This window comes from Mchenga conophoros, linkage group LG1 (assembly GCF_057382185.1).
Source record: "Mchenga conophoros isolate Kocher_MC1m ecotype Shallow Benthic linkage group LG1, M_conophoros_male_GT1.1, whole genome shotgun sequence".
NCBI lineage: Eukaryota > Metazoa > Chordata > Actinopteri > Cichliformes > Cichlidae > Mchenga > Mchenga conophoros.
The window spans coordinates 40,290,689-40,317,650 of record NC_140526.1 but is presented as its reverse complement, the minus strand read 5'-3'; the positions used below and the strand labels follow the sequence as shown (position 1 = coordinate 40,317,650).

Here is a 26,962-nt window from a genome sequence, read left to right as displayed (position 1 = left end):
CTTCACTTTGTCAGACAGGTTTCAAGTGATTTCTTGATTCAGCTGGTGTGGCAATAATCGGGTGTGGGTGTTACTGGTGAAAGTGAGCTCAGCGTTCCAAAACTTACTTCCAATACATTTACACATAAGATCAGGTAGGTTTGGATAGCTTTTTTTTCCCTTAATAAATTAAAACACAATTCAGAATCTGCACTTTATTTTTTACTTGGGTTATCTTTGTTTAGTAATAACATTTCTTTGATGTTGTGAAACATTTAGGTATGACAAATATAAAAAAAATGCCAAAAGAGATAAGGAAGGGGGAAATACTTGTTCATAGTACAGTAAATACCACTGTAATGCTTTGGCTCTACTTAAAACAGGCTTGGCTTTGAACCATCTCTTCCAAAGTATTTATACTCAGACAGAAAAGCAGAATAGTGATCCAGTTGTTGAACATGGTTTTGCTATGATTTGAGAAAAGCTATAAAATAATGAACCCACAACAGCCTTCAAACTAAAGTGCATCACATTATTTGAAATTTAGAATAATCTTTGATCTAAACAGAAAAAATTAGATGTTTTGTAAAAGCACATCAGAGTTCATATTATATGATGACTGCGATCGATAGATAGATAGATAGATAGATAGATAGATAGATAGATAGATAGATAGATAGATAGATAGATAGATAGATAGATAGATAGATAGATAGATAGATAGATAGATAGATAGATAGATAGATAATATGAAAATATCTATATCTACACAAGGTTCGTGCTCGAAGAGGATTGGGATGAAGTTTACACTTTTTCTATTCCCACCCCCTTTTTTCACATTCTATTATTTACAAGTCAATATTCAGAATTTGGAAACTGAAATCAGAGGAAATCCGTATGTACTGTTACTACATAGCTGCAAGTTTTAGTTAATGTGGAAAAATGTGTTACATCTGCCAAGTTAAAATATATCATCATACAATGTAAAGCACCTTCTGATTTGGCACTGAAACTGAATTCGAGTGAAGTGAATAGATTTCTGCTTGATGAGCAACAAACAGGAATTATTTTCTTTTTGTTTGAGGGAGGGGGAACTTGATAAATGAATTTTGTCAAGCTTTGCACTGGAAAAATGTAATCCATGAAAAGAAAAACAAGACCTCTGGGCTTTTTTTCATTTGTGTGTTTTATTTGAATCTAACAGAAATCATGAGATTTTTTTTTATCATTGTTTATTTAATGTGCACTTTTTCTCTTGGCAATGTGTATTGACAGGTGTTTGATATAATAAGAACCTGTTCTCTCTTTGCTCATATATTTTTTCTTATATTCATTTTTTTTCTCTTAACTTTTTGTTATTTCTTTTTAAATTCAGCGTTGCGTGAATTGATCACTTAAATCGCAAATTTCAGAACATTATCTAGGACTATATCTGCACATCACACTGCTCTCTCCTTTCTGTCAAACACTGATGCAACTCACAAGCCTGACAAGCTCCTGACACTGAGGTCTATTCCTAAGTGAGACTGCAGCCACCTGACATCGCTCTCGTTTACTTTGTTTTTCTCAGATAAATGCATTTTGGATTTCTTACAACCTTATCATCTTGCCAAAGCAGTGCTAGTGGTGCAGCCCTGACCTGCACATGGTTCTGAGGACTTATGGTCTTGAACTGTCGATGCCACCCACACAGCCTCATCTTAAAAAGTAAAACTCATTTAATTAAAGTAAGAGCCCGGGAGTCGTCAAAAGCTGCATTACTATTATTGCAAGGGCATGTTTGTGACAAATGCCAACCGTGACATATTGCATAGCACTACAGCTGCGCAATAAATGTTAACAACTTGAAAGGAGAACACAAAACAGAAATTGAAAAGCGTCTCTCTTAAGAACTTGCATGTTCTTTGTGAGGCTCTAAATTGATATATCTCTCTCTCTACTGACTTTGAACTTTACATCGTCACCGAATGCAAATATTCTATTTCTTTCAACCAGTGGATGTAACGTTCAAAGACACGCAACCTCCGCACACACAAAGCCTCGTGGAACACCTCCAGGTTTATGTGTCTTGCTCAAGATCGCCATCTAGCGCTGCAAGCTCGTTAAACTTTGCGTGCTTTCACTCCTCAGGCGGATTCGGTGGATGTACAACAACAGCAATAATCATTCTGTTGCCCAATTAATGAAACACGGACTGCTGAGGACCGTCTCAGTGCACAGTCACACCCTTTTAACACCAACAGGAGCTGACTGCAATGGTTCAGTAATTGATCAATCAGCTGCTTAATTTGTGAACTACATCCACGTGTAAAAGAGTCGACTGTGTTTCTGTTAGGCGATGTGAAGTTTAGCCGTGGCGCTTGTAAACTGAACAGAAAAGTGGGGAGATTAACAAAGAGCCGACTTTCGGTAAACAGGGCCAAACCGTACAGGGACGGGACAGCAGGACCGCTCAAAAATGAGTTATGAAACTAACTTTTGGGGGAAGCCAGCCTCATATTATCGCCAGAAAGACAACAGTTATTAAATCATGAAATCGCAAGAAATAGCAAGAGCTTATTGTGCTTATATGGTTCAAAATTTGGTTCAAAAGTGCTCATGTAGCACATATATACATACATACAGACACACACACACACACACACACACACACACACACACACATATATATATATATATATATATATATATATATATATATATATATATATATATATATATATATATATATATGGAGAGAGAGAGAGAGAGAGAGAGAGAGAGAGAGAGAGAGAGAGATTATTGATATTAGGAAATATCATTACAAACTGCTTCCTGCTGAATAGTGATTTTTCAATATCCCCCTTAAACGAATAGCTGTGCGTGTAGAAAAAAATGATAAAATCATTTTTAGTGCTTACCTTTAGCGGGGATGCGTCATTTTAAAACAGACTTTTTCAAACGATGCCGGTCCATGAACTCGAGTTAAGTCCTCAGCATCTGTGTCGGAGCACTTCTCAACTTGAGCGCAGAATCTGTGCTGGTGCTCTGCTGCAGCTCCTCTTCACAGCACAGCCAAAGAGCAGCAGCGGCAGCGAGAGGAATGCCCCACTTCGCCTGCTACTTTGCATTGCTTAACAACAACTTCCTCCGCTGTTTAACAACACACATTGGATCAACTTCAAATATTCCTTTTGAGCTGCAACAGCCTCCTGCATCTTCCTGCACTCCAGGAAGAAACCTGTCAAAAGTATTATAACGTCTATAGTTATCTAAAGATTTACTATTAGCTGATAATAACAAGTGCTTCTAGCAAAAGTAGCAATAAAACAGCATGAAAACACCTCGTTACAAATAGAAGTTTAAGGTATTTCCCTTCTTTGTTGTGATCAGTGTCAGGGTCATTACTCCAAAAAGTAAAGAAAAGTAAAGTAAAAAATATACCTGACCTCTACCCACTTTGCTTCCTGCAATGCCTCAGGTCAAACCACGTTTTGGTGGCCCAGGGTCTGGTGGAAAGCCAATGCCTGGCCTATTACTGGTACACAGTAGTCTCTGCCAGACCACTTGAGAGTGTCCCACTTCTATTACCCAGTAATCCCAGAAAACACATGCTGACTGCCTACACCTTGAACACACATGGTCTGGTGCTTCTGTTGCCCCCCAGCGTCTGCAGCCACTCTGACCTGTGGAGACATTGCAGAAGACAAGGGATGAAGTGATTAGCAGTGATTCCCCCCCTGCCCCCCCCCCCCCTTTCTTAAATAGACAACCATCATATCTCACAGTACAATAATATTGAACGGGTTGCATTGTTGCATTTTGTCATGTTTCTCAGGTCTTTGTCTGAATGTCCTATGAACATTACCTGTCTTGTTCTCATGTTGTTGCTAAGGATTGTCTCATTGCACTGAAGTCACACTGGGTTAAATATTTACACTTGGGTTTTAAGGGGTTTTTTTTTTTACGGGTTGCACGGAAGCCCCAAACGCAATTTCATTGTTCTTTGACAATGACAATAAATAAATACTTGACTTGACTTGAAACAACTCAGAGAAAAGGAGCATCTTACCAACAGTAAAATGTCGCTACATCGGTCACTACAACCATCTTCCTCTGCTTGTCCACCACTACTATGTTCGGTTGGTTTGTCCGTCGGTCTCTGGGAGGGGCCTGTCCTTCCATGATGGTTCCTTGTCTTGCTCCTCTTCTTTCTTGTGTTTCTGCTGCCTGAGGTATTCGCTAAGCACGCAGTGAGTTGTGACTATCTTCCTGATGTACTCATGGATGTTTGTTGTCTCATATGGAGCGTGGTTCTCACACTCACTAATCACCGGCCGCCTTCCTTTTGTTTAGCGTACAGCCTCGGGGTGAAACCCTCCATGCATGGTGGCTTCTATCGCCTCCTTTGGCCTGCTTATTATCCCAGCAGGGCAAAGGTGTTGATATCCTGGATCTTGTTATTACCATTCAGGTGACTCGGCAGGACTATGGCAGTTCACACCTGGCATACAGCTTGGTGTCATCCATGTAGAGGAAATGACCACTGCTCCATTCTCCATGGAGAAAGAGCATTTCCTTGGTGAATCCAGCATTTGATGGTGACTTTGCTATTGGAGTTAGCCTCTACTGTTGTTTGCCACATCCCCATTGAGTTCCTAATGAAGGCTCTAGGGTCCTGCTGATCTTGTACAGTTCTAGGCATTCCAGGATTCATGTGTGGGGCATTGAGTCATAGGCTTTCTTGTGGTCATCCAGGCAATCCAGTAAACAGAATGGTTAGTCTGGTCTTACTCTTGGGTGACTGCTCTGTCTACCAAGAGCTGGTGTTTCGCTCCTCTGGTGTTTCTGGCCAGTCGTTGGCTGCTGCACCCATTCTGGGTATTTTACTGTCTATGCATTTACTCTTGGCTTGTAGTTTGGTATCAAAATGCCAAGACTGCAAGACCAAAAACACTCAGCTCCCTTTTTCAGTTTGGAACCTCACTATAGTGAAAAGTGAAGCCAGTGATGCTTTTGTATATCATGGTTCCATTAATTAAGTATAAAACAGGCAATTGTGACTGACAGTCTCAGTCATGCATGCAGTGTCCTCATATTTGAAATCCACCATGTGTCATATGTTAAATTAAAAACAAACAAACAAATAAAACCATACAAACAAAAAGTCCCTCAAACTCTAATCTACAGACTCGTGGGTGACATGACCATGTCACGGCTGCTATGTTCATCTTTAATACACATTCTGTCTCTCTCATATGTTTTAAGAACTTTTCTTTTACTTTGGTAGTACATTTAAATGACATAGAGATTAAAGTAGCACCAAAATTGTAACATTTACTGTTTTAGCACTAAAACACTGAAACTGTGCAATATAAATGAAGCCTTTATACACATCTGTAGTATTCCTTGATGCTTTGATATTAATGTAGTTTTGTTTAAATTTGTGGAAATCGTAAGGTTTACTATAATTACTTTTATGGTAGTATTGTAGTATAGTTGTGTCAGGAAGGGCACTGGGCGTAAAACTGCCAAATGAAAACATACAGACACGGGAGCAGCTCAGATTAGATTTGACTCTAACTGCCAACATGAAGATGAATTAAAGGCTTTAACGTTGCTTCATTTGGATAAAGGGTAATGCAGCTTGGGAGCCTTGAGAGTTGATATAAGTGTTGGCTCTTATATCGCTGATCCGAGTCAGTACCGAGGTCATCAAAAAAGACGAATTCCCATTATTGGCCTGAGTGAGCGTCCGACAGCACTTGAACGCAGCAAGACGCGGTACTGCTTGGGCGTCATGACGTCAGCGGTCGTGCCTTTCCTTCCGTATTTCGCTGAACTTTGCCGTGAATGTTTACAACCGTGTCTTCCCGCGTCTTGGCTGAACAGCAAGTTAGCGAGCGCCGGCAGCTGTATGTGGCTCATTAGTGAGTGTGGACGATGATTAAAACGGAGAGAGTGCTGCATTTGAAAAGCTGCGTGGGGCGGAAGCTCCGAGTGGTCCGGGAACACTATCTGAGAGAGCGGGTCCCCTGCTGCAGCTCACTGTGTCAGGCCGACTGTGTAAATGGTAAAATCAGCAAAATGTCACATTCACAAAAACTGCTCTTTGTTTACTGCTATAGAAGAATCTAACGTTGCTGTTAACGCAGTGCTGGCAGGTAGGGGTTTGGGGAAAATAACGTCATTTTTATTATATTATATTTTGCTTCACTGTAACATGAATCGTGAAATAGCAAAGTGCATACAGTATGACCCAAAGCTAGAATTACCTCGTATGACAGTTAAATGGCAAACCTGTGCACAGATAAGAGGCAAGGGTGCACCAGTCTGACTTTGTCTAAGATATAAAACCAAAAGGTATCAGATCGGTAGCTTGTGTGGGCAGAACAATGTTATGCGATATTCCTCACTGTGAGGAAGAAACTCGTTAGAGGATGCACTCAAAGATTCCTTTCCTGAAAAAGCATGTTTTTGTTTTCCCTAAATGTACTTGCACTAGTTAATTTTAGCTCAGAATCGTTATTGATCTGTGCTTTATGGTTATGACAGTTTCTTCTTTCACTGCTCTCAGTCTTAATGTAAGTGCACATCTTCATATGCATGTAATGCATGGAGTGGGGCTGATAAGAGACAGGTGAACTGGTGTAATATTAATCAAGTTGACACAACCAACAGTGCTATCGTAAGTTCAATAAAGTGTTCGTAGTAGTTGTTAAACCAGATATATTTAATGAGAACATGCAAGTGAGAGAGTAAAGCCAACAGGTTTGTAGAGCTTTTTAGTGACGTCCACTCACTTGACCACAGTTTGTTAGAAGCATTCAGAGAAAAGCTTTGGGTGTAAAAGGCCTGCAGGCTGCCAGCTCTTTAGCTGTTGGTTTCCTTCATGCTATGATCAGCTGGTGATCTGCTGCTGACAGTAGGGATGTAAACGCAGAACAGTGTAGAACTGGATTTGCTTTTTGAGTCTGGACTGCACTGATATGTGATCCAAATACTTGATAGGGTCATCTGTAGTAAAGAACAATCACTTAAGCTTGCACATTTGTGCTGCTGTTTAGTGTTTGAGATGAGAATGATCAGCACTTTTATGAAATATCAATACGAGTTCAAAAGGTTTTTTTCTGTGTATATTGTGTATATTGACTTCATCTTAATACAGATCTTCCTTGTGTTTGTAGGTTATACAGCGCCCTGAAAACATTGTGAGCAACACCTCATGTCTTTGCATTTTGCTTGGAAAATAGAAAATAGGTGCAACAATTTATTGAAATATCTGAAGACCTAAAAAGAAATCCATTGTATAAGACGTGCCAGGTTTATGTTTATATCAAGTTTTAGGCTAATAGTGCTGCAGATATCAGCCTGTTGGTGAAAAATACTATTTTATGAATGTCAGACTGCATTATCTGTGGCATTTTTCATAGATTCAGCTAAAGAAATTGGAAAAAGATGCAATTTATTTATTTATTTTTGCTGTGTTATAATGTCTAGATATAACCCTGGTTCATCCCTCGAGTTAGGTGTTTTTTTAATGAATGATTCATAGGTTAGGCTTAACAAATTAAAACTAAATGAAAATGTTTGGTATAATAACTGTGAATGAAAAACCATCAAGTGTCCAAAGAAAGACTTTTAGAAAGCCTGGAAAACTGCTGCGAGGCTGCTCACTGTTAATATGATGGGTCATAATCAAGATAGACTGCATTACAATAACTGGTACTGAAATATATCAAAGTAACAATAAATTTAGTTTTTGCCATATAATATGCTGATGAACATCTGGTGTGCAAATAAAGTAAAAACAAGTATTTCAAAGAGAGTGATGTGTAAGCACAATAAACTCTTTATATGGGACATTTTGGAAAATATTTAAACGCATTTCTCTGGATGTACGTCGATTCCTGTCATCTGTGCAACGTTTAGTAGGAAACAAGCAAATGTAAAAGAAGGATGCTTTTAAGTGTCTTTTAGCACAGTTGATAAAATTTCCAATAGGAAATCAAGCAAATAAAGAGCTGTAGAAAGAAGCCTTTATCGCTGAACATTGATCTTCCCAAACAGATGGAAAGCTGCTGCCCGGAGATTTGACCCACTATGTGGTGCCTGATGTTGCTGTCGTGGTCGACTACCTGGAGATCTTGGAGTTCAGAGAGCTGCAGGGCATCATCTTCACCCAGACTGCTTGCCAGGCTCTACAGAGCAAGAATCGCAGGTACAATTGTTTGGGGTTTTTTTGTTTTTGTTTTTTTTTTTTGGGGGGGGGGGGAGTTTACTGGGAAGGAAACAGGCCAGTACTGATGTTCTTTTTTGTTATTTGTGGCTTTGTTACATGGAAACTATTTCAGTTCTTCATCATGTAGGTTTTGAACAGTCATGTAATGTTGAAGAACACATTGACCACTGAAATCAGTAAATGCTGATCCATCCCTCCTGGGTATGTGTCAGCCAGTCTCACAGGACTAACACAACCATTCACACTCGCATTTCTGCATTCACACCTATGGGCAATTTAGTGTTTCCAATTAACCTGTCACCACTAACTGCATGTCTTAAAATGCAGTTAGTGGTGATGTCATTAAAATGAATGCAACTTGTCTGCGTTGTTAACTATCCCCAAACACGGCACCTGCTTCCTGAAATGCTCAGAGTAGCTCATCTGCAACCAGTAACCAGCCGTGCTCAAAGTCTTTTAAACGACTTTCCTCCCCATTCTGATGCTCTTTTTGATTTTCTGTTTGAAATGTTGAGTTGCATTCATAATCAAGCTGTTAGCTGTGTGCCCAGCTTAACCTAGCTACACATGTCTGTAGACATTGACCAGGGGTCAGCCTCATTATATCAGAGCTCTGCTGACAAAGCTGAAAGAGTTGTGACTTGAAATATGTGTCCAGCATAAACATGCAGGAGCGCTTTGGACAAACTTGATGAGCACTGTAAATAAGAAGTCCCACGTGAACTCGGGTTTCAGTCCAGTTTATTCCTGATTTGTGCTCACACAGCCATTTTAGAGTGTTGCATCATTAATGTGATGAGGCTTCACTTTGATAGTGTTAGGTGGACATCTGGTGAAACATACAGAGTTGTCATACTGAATCACTACTTACTGTTTTCCATTGACTTTAACGTACACAGCAAAGAGAAAAAAGCTTCATCGTGGACTCTCTTTGCAGTTTCACCTTTGCAGAATCGCTGAATTTTCTATACATCATCTATATTAACTCAACTAGTGATCGGGGCATTTGTAGGCCTTTATTTCTTATTTCATCTGTTTGATCAGTACAAGTGTTCATTTTTAGTGTGAAACAGCTACTACATGTACTCTGAAATGTGCCACGTTAAAGTTAGTGCAGTATAGTGTTCACACATAGTCAACATGTTTCAGAAAAAAGCAATCTGCTGCTTTAGTTCACCAACTGGGCTTTTATTGTGAAACTCAAAGGATAACAAAGCCAGGTGTCATCCTCTTTCAATAATTTCAGATCAGGATCTTATGTTTAGGTCTAATGCATATTATCTGACAGACAAGTCTTTGTTTTATTTTGATTTTTACAAACAAGAGTGAATTTAAAAAATGAGCCAAAATGAACAAAGGAACATAAATTATGTTAGGAAAAGTCAACATACGTTGGTCTATTTTTTCTCCCTCGTGCTTCAGGGTTAACGTTCTCCTAACATCCCCACCATTCTCCCAAACTAATGAGAGGCTTTCTTGAGTGTAATTTATGATTTTATTGAATGTACTTGTTTTTGTAATGTGCGTTTGTGCAGATATTACAAGCGGCTGCAAACCCTTGTCAAAGACCCTCGACACGACTGCGTGCTGTTTGCCAATGAATTTCAGAAGTACTCTTACTGTCCACGAGAGAAGGGCGAGAGCCAGGAAAAATGGCAGACCAGGTCAGTGCTCATTATTTACCACACTCACTGAAGTGTACAGTCAAGTTGCTGCAGCACATGTAGCATAGAAATAGAGTCTATAGAGTCTTTTCCTTTCTCATTTTTTCCTCTTTGTCATGTTTTTTCTTCTACTTATACTTCTTTGACTTCATTTTGTTTTTCTGGGTCAAAGTGTGACGTTACATGTTTCACTAGGTGAAATTTGTAAATCTCATTAATTATAATGGAGATTATGCTAATAAAACATATTCAGTTCTTCAGTAAAGATGAAATACTTGCACCATGGGAAGTCCCCAATCTTGCCTATTGCAGCGTAACTAAGGGAGGATTCAGGGTCACTCAATCCAGCCCTAACTATAAATCAAAAAGGAAAGTTTTAATCCTAATCTTAATAGTGAGAGGGCGTCAGTCTCCCGTGTGCAAATAGGAAGCTGGTTCTACAAAAAAGGGCATGAAGGCTGATGCTCTGCCTCCCATTCTACTTTTGTAAACCCCACAAATAAGCCCGCAGCCTGAGAGTAAAGTGGGTGTGTAAAAGGGGTTTGATTATTCAAGACTTTTCTGTGTAAGAAGATTTTAAATTAAATTCTGGATTTAACAGGGAAGCCAGTATGGGAGAAATATGTTCTTTTGTTCTTGGACTGGATTAACTGAAGGTTTTTCAAATGATGCTTTTAGGACATCCTGATAATCATCCAATCACACAAAATGTCTTTGACTGCACCTGCTGACTACTTCTGCTCAGCAACTCTTGAAAGGAAATTGTGTTTCTAAAAATGTTAAGTCTCTGGGTTTAAAAAATATTTTGTGAAAGTGACATAAATGTATAGTTCACACGTGTGCAAAATTCATCTGGGAGATTTAAAAATGTAAACATTACATTTGAACTTTCTTTCAAATTGTGCAACAGGCCAGCGGTGCAGATGCATATGGCACTTAGAGCACACGTACTGGCTAAGATGTCAATCGAGCATTCATAGTGTTTTGTCCCAATAGGGGTTCAATGGGTAAAGGGGTCATTTTAACATTTTCAAAAATGTTTTTCCTCCACTTCAGGTAGAAAACAAGTGCAGGAACAAAGAAGTCAGGAGGACTTGTGAATGGCAGCTTAAAAGTGATTAATATTTATACCAGTTTAATAGAGAAAAGCACCAAAAGGATTTAATGAGTGTTTTTAATAATAGAGACTTGGTTGTAATGTTAATCACGATCTGACAAACTTTTATGTTGTGCCAAAAAATGAAGCTAGAAGTGCAGTGTGTTCTCATGAAATGTGTTTATTATATAGATAAGGCACTCAATTATTTATTTTTTATATTCTTTCTGTGGAAGCACCATTTGAATTACAAGTAGTGTGAAATCATAACTTCCACCTACAAAACAGCAAAAACTTAGTGGGATATGTTAAAGATTATTGCTTTAGCGGGCAATTTGCTTTCATGCATCTTATGCTAAACTTGTGAGTTCATTTAATGTGTGTGTGTGTGTAGGTGTGTGTACTCAGCTGCAGTGTGGTACTACAACCACCTGGCAGGAATGATGAATATAGTGATGATCACTGAGGATCCTGAGGCCGTAGCTCAGTTCAGCAGCCTGACGTCTGGAGTGTACGTCATCTCCGTCCAGGTATATGAAATACCTTTATAATACCATCTACTCTATATCGGCTTCTTATATGTAGCCACCTTACAGGGATTTATCATCATGCATTTAGAGAAACACGTGGTTTGAACACCTAAAACTGAAAGTCAGCTCTTTGTGTTAAAGTCGTTGTGTTGGAGCCTATATGATGGAACAGTTGGTTGGTCTGTATTATTTCACTAATCTTCAGTGGGACTATTGTAGCATGTAGCAGGCATGGGTTTTTGAAACACTTACATTTTTGGCAGCAGTATTAGAACAGTCTCACTTAGAAGTGAAATTGGTGGTTGTTGTCAAACTTTCGGTCATTACACATGATTTCTTGGTTAAGTGACAAAATGTAAATATATGTGGCATTTAGTCTGTTTACATACGGAGAGCTGCACTTTGTTTTTCAATTCATGTCAGCCTAGCAAGCATGCTGTGGTTGTATAAAACACAGTGACAATGAGTCAGAAAACTATTAAACTAGTATGTAAATGAGAATTTCGCTAAAGGTGAAGGTCACAGCCTTGTTTGTAATTGCACTGATTGATCCGAGCTCTGTCAGAAAAAAACAGTTACACTTTTTACCTATTTGTCGATACACTGGTATCGACATTTAAAATGGTCAATAAATGACAGTTAAAGTAAAGAAGAGAGGTTAGAAACAGCCTTTAGCCATGTTATGGGTATTGATATTATATGTTTGGCTTCACAGGTACTCTGCATCTTCCCTCTTGGCAACGTGTTTGGAACGCCGCAAACACGAGTCGGTCAGAGAGTAAACTCATTGCTCAATAAGGACTGATATCAAGTCTGATGTTTATTTAAAGGAAAAAGAGCAGTACATGCTAGTAGCCGTGAAATTAATATTACATCGCTTTCTATTGTGATACATTTTTGATACATTGCTGCCAGATTTGTATATTTTTATCCAAACATACGTACCCGGGTATTTTTGAAAACGCAGATTTTTCTATGTGTTTGCGCCTTTCGTCCACACGTAAACGGCGTTTTCGGTCACTGAAAACAGAGATTTTCAACCAGAATTGGTAGAATTCATTTAAATTGGTTGGTTTCCTAAAACGGTCGTGGCGTTTAAGCACGGTCCAACAATTAACAACAGGGTTGAGGTTGTTGCTTTGGGAAGCCCATTCCAAAAACTCGCTTTATTTATTCTGAAACCAGTTCTTATATCTATTTAACTATTATTGTAATACTAATACTGAGGACGTCTAACTGTATCAAAAGGTTTAAGCATCTGGCTGTTGATTTGAGGTGAATTTGAAAGATTTTACTCTATTTCTCTTTCTCGAACCTGATAAGGTTAAGTGGAAGAGGATCCAAAACTTAGGCCCTTGAAGGGATGTTACTGGAACTAAGAAGGCCAACTGAAGTAATTTATTTCTTGACCTGTGTGTTTTTCCTTTGCCAGGATTATTTGCAAAGCTTCTGGTCAGATCTGCAGGCAGCCCATGAACTGTTTAGCTCCATTTCTCAGGCACAACAAGAGACAGAGGGCGACGATGGGGAGAAAGAGTTTCCCGAACATCTTCCCGCTGAAGTCCTGGAGGCTGGTATAAAGTCTGAACGTTACATTCAGGTAAAAATGTACCAACCTGTTGTTGTGTCTAACGCTCAAACCCCGCTGACTCAGCGCTTTCTTTTACTTGCTGCAAGGGGAGAAGCTCTTCATCTGATCTTAGCCCAACTCCAGCCTTCCCTCAAAGCCCTTTTATTAACTTCAGTGGTCACACAAACATCAACATTAATGATGCGACAGATAAGACACGCACATGTGAACGTGTCTCTGCAAGAGTGAACATGTGATGTGTGTGTATGTGAATGTGTCTCTGTGAGCATGTGATGTGATCAGTGATGTGTGTGTGTAGAAAACAGAGGTGAGCATTCATGCTAAAGATCTGATCATCTTGTGCAATGACAAACATATTGATCCACAATTCTCTAACTCCTGTTTTAAGTGTACCGAATCTCTCTTTAAAACACGAGTTTAAAACAACTGCAGGAACAACGTTTAAATATTTTAGTAGCTTTAAGCCTGTTCATTTTTCAGAGAAACTGCAGGTACCTTTAATACATATACTAATCTATACTAACGAAATACACTGATGAGTGTAGGGAGTGTGCTGAGGAGGTAGGAGTATTTGAGGGGCTGACGAATAAAGAAAATGAGATGAAGAGCAGGACTGTTATTGAATGAAGAAGATATGAACTGTCTCTAAGTTTTCTTGCAGTTTAATTTTAAAGGAGAGAGACAGAAAAAACACATCATTATTATTATTATTATTATTTTAAAAAGTCATAAAGGGATTGGCAAGTTACTTTCAGTGAGTCCCCAAGCAAAACATGGCTTAGTATTTGGGGTAGAGACCTTTGTTGCCAGTGGTAAGACTTTTCTTGGTATCAAGTGGAGTAGTCAGAGGGTGACGATGGGGAGAAAGAGTTTCCTGAGGCAGATGGACATCTGCGTCTAAAGGTCAAAGGTCACTCTTTCGAGGATGCCAATGTTCACATTTTGGACAGAGAGGACAGATGGTTTGAAAGAGGAGTGAAAGAAGCATCTATGTCCACTGTGAGCGACCATCTTTGAACAGAGGCGGGGCTTACGACACCAACTCTCTGCCATCTATAATCCAGTTTTGAGATCCCTCCCAGACGCCTTAACGCCCACTCACATCCTGGGCCATCTGACCTCAGGAATTCGCATGATAAGGTGGGGCCAGGTTTCACAATGAACTCACCCGAAACCCTGGCTGATTGGGACCCACACCCAGTTTCACACCTTGGCTCAGGTGATTAGAGGATCATCAGGGGTCCTTTTGTCCCTCTGTGGGGGGAAACTCCCACTAGGTTTATATCTGGGACTCTCCACCATTTGACCTTAGAACTGAAGAAGCTTCTCGGATGAGAGGTGAAACGTCTTCAAGCAACTTAAAGAAGTCCAGACGCTTTTCTTTGCAAGCTCCTTTGACTACGATGACCTGGATGACTGAGAACCTTCACAGACAGTTTTTGGTTGATATTCTATCGCTCTCCATTAAATGAAACTAACATTAAAGAAATAACATGAATAATTGTTCTTTCTTTGTAACTGAGGAAACCTACAAATTCAGCAGTGATAATTATTTCCCCAACTGTACCTGAGCAGGTATGGAGATGTCACAAAGAGAAGGCAGTGGAGTTTTTCACCAGATTGTTTAACACAACCTCAGTGGCAGAAGAGTAAATGTCTTGTTTCATTCCTTTTTACTAGGGTACACTGAATGTTAACAAGCATCGGGCACAGAACGAGGCTTTCGTCAGGCCGAAGAACTTCTCAACCAAGAGCACAGGTGAAAACGCCTTACATTTTCAAAACAGGTGGAACAGACACATTAAACTTATATTTGCTAGACGTTTCTGATCTCTTCTCCCGACTTTGACCCCCCCCCTATCCATCTTAGATCTGACTTGGGATGTGCTTGTGTATGGTCGAAAAAATCGAAACAGAGCGGTGCATGGGGACGAGGTTGTGGTGGAGTTGTTGCCCAAGAACGAGTGGAGAGGGAGGGACACAGCCCTGACTGATGGGGATGAAAAAACTGGAGAGGACAATGAGAGTACACCTCTGCCAACAGGTGGGAATGTTTGTACTCCATTCATTCACATTTGATTTATTTTTGTATTTAATGATATTTTGTGTATTATATTTTCTGTCTGATTTGCCTAAAATATGTTCAGGATATCTCACAAATAAGTAATGAAAACAATGAAGCATCTTGATCGAACCACATGAATGGTTCGATCCGTGGCTCCCCGAGTCTGCAAGCCGAGTATCTTTGGGAAAGATACTAACCCCAAGTTGCTCTCCGATGCATCCATTGGAGTATAGTGAGTGTGAATGTTGCTTAGTAAGCACTTAAACGCATAGAAGGAAGTGCTTGTGTGAATGGGGTGATTGGGTGAGAGTAGAAAAGAGCTGTATAAGAATTAGTCCATTCACCATTCTTGTTTATATCACCTGCATGAAGCAACATTATAAGAACATATTTGGGTGAAATAACATTTGGAAGCTATTTTCTGGACAGGCATTCACAATTAAACTTTTTTTAAAGTTGCTACTGATTTTTATTACAGTTCTGGTGTAATTTGGCACAACTGAACCTCTTCTCCATGGTTCCATTCGTCAGGGAATAGCTTCTTGACAGCCACATTTCCAGAGATTCAAATAACGATGAAGTTTCGTCGAACAACTCAAGGGCCAAATGCATCTCTCAGGTTCTGTGTCACGTCTTTGCTGGTTTTTCCTGCTTTTTAATGACATGGCAGATATTGTTCATCTTCTGTAGAATTTTTTTTACGTCTGACACCTTTTCTTTCGTCCAATACAAAAGAAAGTTTTAAGTCTAGGAGACACAAATGGCAGGGAACGCATCCTGAGCTTCCACTAACATACAGTTCCCTTTACCAAACACAACAGAACAGAGACAGACGGGGCCCCGTAAGTTTGCCAGTGTAACCTCGCAAATGACAAAAGAGAGAAAGAAAGAAAAACACTAATTAATTAAGCACACAACTCAGGGCCCAGTATTCAAAAGGCGAGGAACACTCCTGCAACTATACACGTGGACTCGCACAAATAATCAATAATCTTTTCAGCTGTGGCAGACCTAGAACAGGGAGGGATAGTTCAGGTGCAAAAATACTGTTTTAGCTTGTCACACTTTTAATTTGGCTAATGGGAACACCCTGTGTTTTTACATAAAAAATATGCAACACATAAAATACATTTTAATCTAACTGGAGGCAATTGACCATTGTTAACCCTTCTTATTGTTATTATTTTTACACACGAGGTCCTAAGGACAAAAAACTTCCCCCCCCTGCGGGCGGTCAATCCTTCAAGCTCAGGTCCTCTACCAGAGGCCTGGGAGCTTGAGGGTCCTGCGCAGCATCTCTGCTGTTCCCAGGATCTGCTGGAACCACTCGCCTAGCTTGGGAGTCACCGCACCGAGTGCTCAGGTTACCACGGGGACCACTGTTACCGTCACCTCCACATCTTCTCAAGCTCTTCTCTGAGCCCTTGGTACTCTAGCTTCTCATGTTCCTTCGTCCTGATGTTCCTGATGATTGCTAAATCTGTCACTACAGCCGTCTTCCTCTGCTTGTTCACCACCACTATGTCCGATTAGCCATCACCATTTTGTCCGTCTGTATCTGGAAGCCCCGAAGCATCTTAGCTCGGTCATTCTCCATCACACTAAGGGGCGTCTCCCGTTTTGACCTCGGGACTTCCAGGCCATACTCGGCACAGATATTCCCTTTATACTATGCCGGCCACTTGGTTATGGCGTTCCATGTATGTCTGCTAGCATCTTGCACCCTGTTGTTATGTGCTGGATTGTCTCAGGGGCATCTTTACGCTTGTATCTGGGGTCTTGACTGACTGGTCTGGTAGACCCCAGCCTCTATGGATCTTGTACTTATGGCTTCATGTGCTGCCATTATTAGTGCCTCTGTGCTCTATTTCAGTCCAGTCCAGCCACTGGTAGGATTTCTGGATGTGAGCTAGTTCTTTTATCTGTTGGTGGTACTGTGCAGGATCCTGTCCTTCCATGATGGTTCCTCTTCTTGCTCCTCTTTCTTGGGTTTCTGGTGCCTGAGGTATTCACTAAGCACACCTGAAGCCCCTACCAGTCAAAAGTGTGGACACGCCTTTTTTTTAGTGGTTTTTCTGTCATGGCCTGGTACTTCTACATAGTAGATTCTCACTGAAGGCATCAAAACTATGAATGAACACATATGTAATTATGTAGTACATATGTATATACCGGCTCCCCCCCAGTGCTGTGTTCTTTCTCCTCTGCTCTTCTCCCTGTACACTAACTGCTGCACCTCCACCCACCAGTCTGTCAAGTTTGCAGATGACACCACCGCTATTGGACTCATCTCGGACGGGGATGAGTCTGCCTACAGGAGGGAGGTTGAACGTCTGGTGTCCTGGTGCAGCCACAACAACCTGGTGCTGAATGCCCAGAAGACAGTGGAGATTATTGTGGGCTTCAGGAAGCACACAGCCCCACTCCCCCCCATCATCCTGTCTGACACCCCCATCACCTCTGTGGACTCATTCCGCTTCCTGGGTACCACCATCACCCAGGACCTGAAGTGGGAGCCTCCGTCACCTCCGTCATAAAGAAGGCTCAGCAGAGGATGTACTTCCTGAGGCAGCTGAAGAAATTCAACCTGCCAACACGGACGATGATGCAATTCTACACCGCAATCATCGAGTCCATCCTCACTTACTCCATAAATGTCTCTCTGTACTGATGTCTGACATTTAACCCCACAGGTCGTATTGTAGGGATCCTGCAGAGGAACTGGAGAGACTACGTGGTAACTTTCCCCACTAGGGATGGGATTCAGTCCCAGAGCAGGAATTCCCAGCGGATACTGACCATACCTTGGGACCAGCGTATTCCTAAAATCCGCATCAGTACTCAACAGGCTGAAGCTCTGCAGGTCTGACTTGACTTACATCTATAGGTTGATTTTATTTTCATGATGTACATTATGGCTTAGTCACATGAGTAAAAATAGGACGGCACCTGCCTTGTAACAAAGAAAAAACGCTGCTTTTCCAGTGATTGCAGTGAATATTTTGCATTCAGCGTTCAATTACAAGTAGTTACGGCAACCAACTGGTCGATCAAAGGTTGAGAATACAACACTGTCAACCTCTGGATGAACGCTTTCAAGGTGATTGCCTTGAAAAGCAGGACTCTATCTCCAGACCATCTTATCACCATTTGATTGGTGTTTTGCACCCTTTAAATAAAAGTAACTGACTCAGAGTAGTTGCAGAATTAGTCCCCGTCTTCCAAAGAAGCATTTCAAAGCCAACAATATTGCAAATTCATTGCACATAGCAACACCGATCTTGTTTGCGCTCCAGTCTCTAGTGTTACTATAGCATTATGCTTTTGTCTCATAGTGTGACCAGTGTTTACTAAGTGCTGTCTCATTTCTATCCCTGTCTTCTCATCCTCACCTAGGACCACAGAGTTGTGGTGCGCATTGATTCATGGGAAAGCACGTCATTCTATCCCAACGGCCATAGTGTACGGGTTTTGGGTCGAGCTGGAGAGCTTGAGACTGAGGTCCAGACCATCCTCCTAGAGAACTGCATCCATATTCTTCCTTTCTCAGACGCACAGGTGAGAGCACCTACGTTAGAGATAAATTCAAGTTTTTACATCTCTAAAAGGCAAATTCTACAAGCCTATATAGTATGTTTCACCTTTCGTATTTAGCTGTTGTGAACCCATCAGCAATCACAATCAGCCAAGTATTCGGGTGAACCCACTGTGAATCCTAGCCCCACCCTATCATGTGATTTCCTGAGGTCAGATGGCCCAGGATGTGAGTGGAAGCGTCTGGGAAGGGATCTCAAAACTGGATTATAGATGGCAGACAGTTGGTGTCGTAAGCCGCTGCCTCTGTTCAAAGATGGTCGCTCACAGTGGACATAGATGCCTCTTTTACTTCTCTTTCAAACTATGTCTTCTGACAGCTGAGTCTTGTCTCATTTTAAGAGCTTCCTTTACATGTGTGTGTTCCCTCTTTTTTCCTTCAGGCTTAGAGGGAACATGTTCTGCCCGGTGGTGTAGGGTCCTGATTACTCAAAGTTTGTGTTCCAGAGGGTGATGGGAGTCAAACAGGAGGTACTGGTCCGTGTGTGTGGGCTTCCAGTAAACTTCATGTTGAGGTTTCCGTTCTCTTTAATGCGCACGGCAAAGTCCAGGAATGGCATACTGTTATCCTTTGTGTCTTCCCTGGTGAACTTTGTTTTTATCCACAGCGTTGATGTAAACAGTGAAGGATTCTACTTCCTGGGTTTTGATTTTGACCCATGTGTCATCAACATATCTGTACCAGTGGTTAGGTACTGTCCCTTTAAAAGAGCCAACAGCCTTTCTTTCCACCAGTTACTCCTAGACCTGAAGAAGCTTCTGACAGGTGAAACGTCTTCAAGGAACTTATAGAAGTTTGGACGCTTTTCTTTCCAAGCTCCTTAGACTACGATGACCTGGATGACTGAGAACCTTCACAGACTTATATGACCAAAAGGTTTGCAAGTTGACAGCTCGGTCCATAATAACCCTTAATGTGGTCACCCTACTGTCAGCTTACTTGGCTAAGCTCTTTCAGGACATTGGCCACCTGCTTGATAAGGGCACCTGTATGCATTTTCCCCTTCTCAACCTCATACCAGTGATACTGAGTGGGGTGAGGGAGGAGTAGCTGTCTCTCATTTTTATAGATCCCATACTGGCCCATCAGGCCATTGATGGCAGAACTAGCTTTTCTGTTCCACTACTGGCCATGACCATTGCCTTTGAACATTGACTTGGCGTGATTTTTTTCTTCCACATCCCAAATGGTCAGCACTCTGGGCGTGGCACACGAGTGGCTGATTTAAAATGAAGCAGGTCTCTCTCTGAGAGTCATTGTGAACATTCAGAATGCTAGATCACTTTCTACATGCTCATTTTATGAAGTATTTGAGAGATTCCTTATCTATACTCTGTTTAGGGATGGGTATCGTTTAGGTTTTATCCGATACCGGTACTTTTGAAACTGTGCGGGTGCTTAAATGGTGCTCTAACCGTTGCTTCCTTCTCTCACCCCAACCGGTCGCAGCAGATGGCCCCGCCCCTCCCTGAGCCTGGTTCTGCCGGAGGTTTCTTCCTGTTAAACAGGAGTTTTTCCTTCCCACTGTCGCCAAAGTGCTGCTCATAGGGGGTCATATGATTGTTGGGTTTTTCTCTGTATCTATGAAGCGCCTTGAGGCGACTTTTGTTGTGATTTGGTGCTATATAAATAAAATTGAATTGAATTGAATTGCTTAAAGAATGGAGAACACAAACTTTGTCCAAAAACCTCTTATGTTTTTATTTTTAGCAGTCTCTTTTTTCTGCAAAATGATAACCAAGTTAGCCTTTTCTTTTGATACAACATACCTACTTTGTTTGGAACCGGTGAATAATGGAAAACATGTTTAGCTGTTTGTTTTTTTTGTAAAAAGATAACGGTGTTAGCTTTTTCTGCAGCTACAGGGCATGTATGGTATCACTCTATCAAACAAGAAGACAGTCGCATGTAACTACGACGGTGTTTGCTAGTTCACCTTACATGCATTAATGTAATAACGTGGTTAGCCTACTCAACGTAAATTACACACGAACAACATTAAGCTCCTCACGCAGAGAAGAACGGCTGCTGCTGCATCATCATCCGTCTGCTACACTGGCAGGGCTAGGGGCCAGGACTCTCCTCTTCGGGTTTTTGGGGGATGTTGCTAACTCCAGGTCCAATAACAGGCACCACACCCGCAGCAGATGTGCTCGGTGTGAAGTCTCGCAGCAAGCTATCAAATACGATGCATTTCTCTGCTTTTAAAAAAACGCTATGCGTCGCCAGGTGTTTCATCGGATTCGAGGTGTTACTTCCTTTGCACAGTATCACAGTATCAGCTTAAAGCACTTGTTGCAGGCTGCTGAGTTTGCATATTTTGCTGTGAAGTACAGCCAGACTTTTGACCGCTTCGCCTTGGACATTTAATCTGTAGCTCTGCTCTAAAAGAACATACGTACCTGGACCCGCCTACTATCCTCGGAAACATAAAATGATTGGCTAGAATCCAAAGTGTATGACATCTCAAGAAAAAAAAAAGCCACCCGTATCCGGTATACCCGCACCCAATGTTCCCTCTAATTTTTCATGTGTCTGAGCAAACGCACAAACTCCCTGAGCGATCCCTTGGACCACTGTGAGCAACAGCAGACGTGTGCACTGTGGTGACGCCAGCATCGAATCCATGCAAGTTACATGGTTCATTAAAATAATAAAATTACAGCATTTACATTTATGTTAGACTACTTTTAATTAACTATTTTAGCCCACTTACAATGAAAATTTAAAAAAACAAAACAAAAAAATCTTGTTCATGACCTGTGTAGCATGTTAACACTATTGGAAGTAAAAATAACTTGAACTCCAATTTTGAAAACACAAGTTTCTTTTGTTTTTTTTTCATAAAGCTCTGACTTGTATTATGAGTCTGTGGTCTGGGAGAGAGTCTGTAACTCTGTCTGCAAAATACAGTAAATAATGACCAATGTTGGGTAATTAATTATATAGTTACTTCTTCAAAAAAGTTACTGAGTTTTGCAAACAACAAAGTTTTTTGCAGCTGTTTACCTAAAAATGCAGCCAAGGCGTTTTTTTAAATAAACATTTTAAATTATTTAGAGAACAATCATCAAATTGCATCTAATCTGATGCCACACAAATTATTTGTGCCGCTCCAAAAATAATTTCTGTCCACTATGAGATGAAGGAGAACAACAGCCTGATACCTGCAGGCCTGACAGCAGCAGATGTGTCACTGCTGTAACACCTGTAACATTCAGCAGTCGCCTCATTGTTCTGACACACACTAAACGTCGCCACGCCGCTTTGCTCGCTAAAACACCGGTGTCGGCACATAAGGACGCTGTCAGAGCCTGTCAACGACATTGATTAGCTGCGTATATACGAATGTGAATCGCATTACTGGCTGGATCCCATACGGGAGCAGCCAGTCACTGACTAACACTGCAAAACAGACTTGTTAAAGTATTGATTTTAATTTCAATTCAGGTTAGATTTTTTTTTTTTGTGCGCAGAGACCGTGCCAGCAGTGCGCAATTGTGCACACACACAGCTTCGAGGGAACATTGCCGGTACCCATTCCTAACTCTGTTCCACATGTGTTATGTTTCCTTCAGGATTAGCTAAATAAGAGAGGATTATTTTCCATTTATTAAACTGCATTTAGCTACTCTTTCGTATCACATTTACTTTGGGAATGCACCAATTGGTCCACATCCTGTTTATGCAGGGCCCACTTTTAAACGGTAAATTGCTGAAAATGTAGCCATATATAGCGCTTTTCTGTGTCTTGCACTCCTTTGCATAGATTGAAGCATCTGTGTGTTCCTGTTTTGTTGAGTGTATCTGTCTGTGTGGCTGTTGAAGGCTACTGAGAGTGTGACCTTCACAGTTCACCAGAGGACCATCTATTACATTTGTTAGGTTATGCGTTTTTGATATTATTGCATCCTCACTGGCACACTCAGTCCTTAGTGTGGGCTTACCCTGCTCCATACCTTGTTAAGGATAAAGAACTTACAACCTGGAAGTAGATTATATCTCCCATAGTGAGATACAGAGAATGGTTGCTTACCAGGGTAACTCTGGTTTTCTGAAACCCAGGTGATGTTTGGTTTTCACCTCCAAACAATCGCAGTCAGAGATCAGGTGAAAGAGGAAAGAGCAGAGAGCGTCAAAATAAAAGGGAAATTATGGGAGCAAACACCAGAGTTTAACAATTGTTCATCACTAAATACAGTACAGATATTTTAATAAGGAGAGGTTATTTGAAAGAATGAAATTGATTTACTGATGAACAGAATTTAAACAGGTGATTTGCCGTTAGACTCAGATGGCCTATCTCAGCGGAACAGAACCCCGTCTGTGAAAAGGATTAGAGCAGGAGCCCCGAGAGCCTGGAAGCTGGTGGTGGAATGGTTGAATGGAGCATGAGTGATGAGATGAGGCGTGTACAAGGAAGAATAACCGAGGACACAGCATGAATGCTGATTGGCCTGGAGAAGGTGATTGGACTAGACCACTTCAGGAACGCCTTTAGCCACACCTCACCAGGTGTAGACAATCGGCAGTTAAACCTAGGCAACACCTGAAGACAACTGCATTTCCACTGTAAGGAGTGTAAGGGTTGCAATGGGCTGTAACAAAGGACAAGCACAGATGAGTCCACTATCATAGACTGGAACATCATTCATAACTTTTTATGTTATAAAGGGGGTGGCAGTAGAGCTTCTGTGATTGGTCACATCAGAGAGTGCTTGGTTATCAGAGAGTTACCATAGTAACCAAAGGTTTTAAAGATTGCAATATAGCTATTGTTGTCCAGAGGGGCCGATGGTGCGATATGGCAGCCTCGCTTCTGTCAGTCTGCCCCAGGGCAGCTGTGGCTACAACTGTAGCTGCCTCCACCAGTGTGTGAATGAATAGTGGCATTGTAAAGCGCTTTGGGTGCCTTGGAAAGCGCTATATAAATCCAATCCATTATTATTATTATTATCAAATCAACAAAATATTAAAGAATCATTAAATATGTGGAATAGTTCATTCTTTCCTTTTTTCATCAGTGGTTTACACACTGGCTTGCAGGCAAAATGTCACTGGTTCGATTGCAACCGGAGATACAAATCAGGGTTGTGCCTGGAAGGGCATCTGGTATAAAACTCTGCCGTATCAAAAGATGCTGAGCTATCAGGTGTGGTGACCCCTTGTGACAAGGGAGCAACTGAAAGTGAAACACTGTTTTGCTTTGTCTTTGTGTAAAGTGTCCTTGAGTGTTTTGAAAGGCGCTTAATAAAATGTATTATTATTATTATTATTATTAATGTTTTGTATAGAATCATAACAAAATGTGAAAAGTTCAAAAGACTATGCGGCTGTTTAGCTGTGCCTGTCCGTCTGCCATCAGCTGAGAGAGATGCCGGTCAACTCTCTGGAGAAGCCGTGGACGGTAGACCCCTCTGAGGTGGCAGAGCGGCGGGATCTTAGGGACAGTCGCCTGGTGTTCAGCATCGATCCACGCGGCTGTGAAGATGTAGACGACACGCTGTCTGTACACAAGCTCCCCAACAGAAGGCTGGAGCTGGGAGTTCACATTGCTGATGTCACTCACTTTGTCAAAGAGGGTTCGCTCACAGACTTGGAGGCACGTTCAAGGTGAGGAACTGGTTGGAGTGGTTGGGTAGAGTAGGTGGGATATAAAAGGATAAAAGAAAATTACAGCATCTTGCATAAGTGTTCAGAGGAACTTTCAGAAGTACAAAGAGGCAAGAAAGTTGTTGCCTGAATTAATGTTGCATCAGCAGCATGCCTTGTAGCGCAATTATAAATAACACAGAGGGCCACCTTAAATAAGGCTCGTGTCTGATGTGAAGCATTAAGCCTTAAATGTCTATCATTTAATCACATGTAGAAGGACTTCACAGGGTCCATGATGGCTTTGAAAGTATCACTGGCACCAGGAATTGAACCAATGGTCAGCACGTTGTTGGTTCAATCCCTGGTGCCTTCGGGCTTCATGTTAAAGTCACCTTGCACAAAATACTTAACCCCCAAATTTCCCTGGATGCATCCATTAGTGTGAGTGTGCATGTGAGAGAAAATGCTTAAAGGTATAGACTAACGCGCTGTATGAATATGTGTGCGAATGGACGAATGCTGGTCGTGCTAAAAGGTGGTTGGGGTTCTCACAGTAGAGAACTGCTACACACAGAACACAGTGGTCCATGTTGTTACGAAGAACTTGTGCTCATTTTGAGTACGATGCCATTAACAGGACAGGGGAATGTTTCCGCTGTGGGAAAGCCTGAGTGATTTTCACTGTGGCCTTCATAAACATATATTACTACGGGACATGGCAGCCATACTTGTACACAACATTCAACCAGAAGGTCATGCAGCAAAAAAAGGAAAAATGAGTCCGCTTCCAACTAAATTAGTTTTATTCTACTGAGTGGTAGAAGTAAAGAACAGTGTGTCACACATCATTTGTTTTCAGATCCCCTTTGTACAGTTACGGGTGTCAGGAAAACACCGGAGGTCACATGATGGCATGTGACCTTGAGTACCTGATGTTAATGGTTTGTCTATAATTGGCTTTCAGTGCATCTTATTAATAAAGAGGATGATGATACAAGACAGTTGAACCACAGTAATAGAACAAGAAGATATTCATCTGTGTTTATGTCCAGATATATGCACATGTTCTGATTTATTTATTTATTTTGTGCTGTATTGTACAAATGAATAAAACTGAGTTTAAAATATCTGCAGTAAATGAAGTGAAGGTCGGGGCTGCAAAAGTAATGCTTGCACTTGATCTCCACAAATTTTCCTTCCTGGGAACATGCAGCGATGACACCATGTGACAGGGAAGCAGCCCAAAAAAATTTGTGTCACAGCTGAACGGCCGACAAATCTGCAGCAAATGCATTCTGCTGTCATCTCGGTGTAATCTCGCTATAATCCAAAATCTCTACGGAATTCTTTCAGCACCTTGTTGAGTCTTGGAAGTGAAGAAAGGAGTGTTCAGAAGGCAGAAGTGTCTAACCCAGTGCTAATAAAATGTATCTGATAAAGTGTAGTCTGCAGATAAATTAGTAAGAAGGTCCATGAAGTGCATGTCGTTTTTTAAAGGCAGCAGCAGCAGCAGCAGCAGCAGCAGCAGCATGTACAGAAGATGATTGAGAGCCGAGTGAGGAGAGAAACTCCGTGTAGACTGTTAACAACGTGCACTTATAAAATAATACTGAAATCTTACTATATATTTTTTATGTTGTGATTTTTAATGTAGTTTTGGTCCTCTGCTTTCTCTCTGACTTACTCTAAAATTCCATTTTACATTTCATAGCTGTCCACAAAGCAGCGTGCAGATCACCCACCTGTCCAGCTCGCCTCCACACTTTAAAGAAGTAAATTAAAATCTCATGATTGTGGTTTGAAGCCTTAAATTCTATTTCAGAAAATGGGGAATATTTATTAAATCATAAGAAAAACATTTTGCTTATTTATTTCATCCTTCCTGACTTATTAATAAACAGAAGGATGAAAATGACAAAGGTGGAACAAACTCTGAATATTTAGTACTTATTTTCAAATTATGTCTCACTTTTGATTAGAAAGAAGATGATAAAGCTGCTGCTTTGATCTCATTGCCTTTTTATATTTATTATGTCACTTCTTAAGGGCTACAACCTACTACCTGGCAGACCGCAGGTACGACATGCTGCCTGCTATTCTCAGCGCAGACCTTTGCTCACTGCTGGGAGGTGCTGACAGGTCAGTAGACTTCCCATCACACGTTTCATTTTCATATGCTTAAAATGCATGCTAGTTGTGTAACTGACACTTTCAAATTCAGGTATGCAATGAGCGTGCTTTGGGAGCTTGACGCAGAATCCCTTGAAATCCAAGAGGTCTGGTATGGTCGTACACTCATCCGCTCCTCCTATCAGCTCCACTACGAGCTGGCTCAGGCGCTCCTCAACGGAGAACAGGTTGAGGTAGCGGAACTGGCCAACCTGGGTCCTCAGGAAAAGGGTTCTAAGCTAGCTCAACTCACTGAGGCACTTGAGATGCTCACACATGTAGCCAGACATCTTCGGGCAAAGAGGGACAGAGGAGGAGCGCTGGAGCTGGAAGGAGTGGAGGTATGATTGGTTTCTTGTATCTTCATAGAGTATTTTGTGTGTTTTGGTAATGTGTGTACTTAACAGTAAGACTATATAAATAAAGACTGCAAACATTTAAGGTTCATGTTCTTAAT

At 41.2% G+C, this 26,962-nt stretch overlaps 2 protein-coding genes across 10 annotated transcripts in view; one reads left to right on the top strand and one right to left on the bottom strand.

Moving 5' to 3' along the window:
* Positions 1–2,984, bottom strand: part of LOC146583848 (multiple epidermal growth factor-like domains protein 11) — a 238,881-nt gene extending 235,897 nt beyond the window's left edge. For all 6 annotated transcript variants that reach the window (XR_014892832.1, XM_085278281.1, XM_085278287.1 and 3 more), the window contains exon 1: positions 2,880–2,984. The gene's annotated coding sequence lies outside the window, so the exon portion shown is untranslated. The remainder of the gene's footprint in view (positions 1–2,879) is intronic.
* Positions 2,985–5,779: 2,795 nt separating this feature from the next.
* LOC146583847 (DIS3-like exonuclease 1) overlaps positions 5,780–26,962 on the top strand; it is a 29,377-nt gene continuing 8,194 nt past the window's right edge. For 2 of the 4 annotated variants that reach the window (XM_085278336.1, XM_085278330.1), the window contains exons 1-12: positions 5,780–6,031; positions 8,029–8,179; positions 9,736–9,864; positions 11,355–11,490; positions 12,923–13,090; positions 14,762–14,840; positions 14,952–15,125; positions 17,840–18,009; positions 18,543–18,704; positions 24,107–24,354; positions 26,383–26,475; positions 26,558–26,846. In XM_085278336.1, the coding sequence (XP_085134462.1) occupies positions 5,902–6,031; positions 8,029–8,179; positions 9,736–9,864; positions 11,355–11,490; positions 12,923–13,090; positions 14,762–14,840; positions 14,952–15,125; positions 17,840–18,009; positions 18,543–18,704; positions 24,107–24,354; positions 26,383–26,475; positions 26,558–26,846 (1,929 nt within the window). In that variant the 5' untranslated portion in view covers positions 5,780–5,901. The remainder of the gene's footprint in view (positions 6,032–8,028; positions 8,180–9,735; positions 9,865–11,354; positions 11,491–12,922; positions 13,091–14,761; positions 14,841–14,951; positions 15,126–17,839; positions 18,010–18,542; positions 18,705–24,106; positions 24,355–26,382; positions 26,476–26,557; positions 26,847–26,962) is intronic. The other 2 variants (XM_085278354.1, XM_085278345.1) reach the window with 1 other exon arrangement.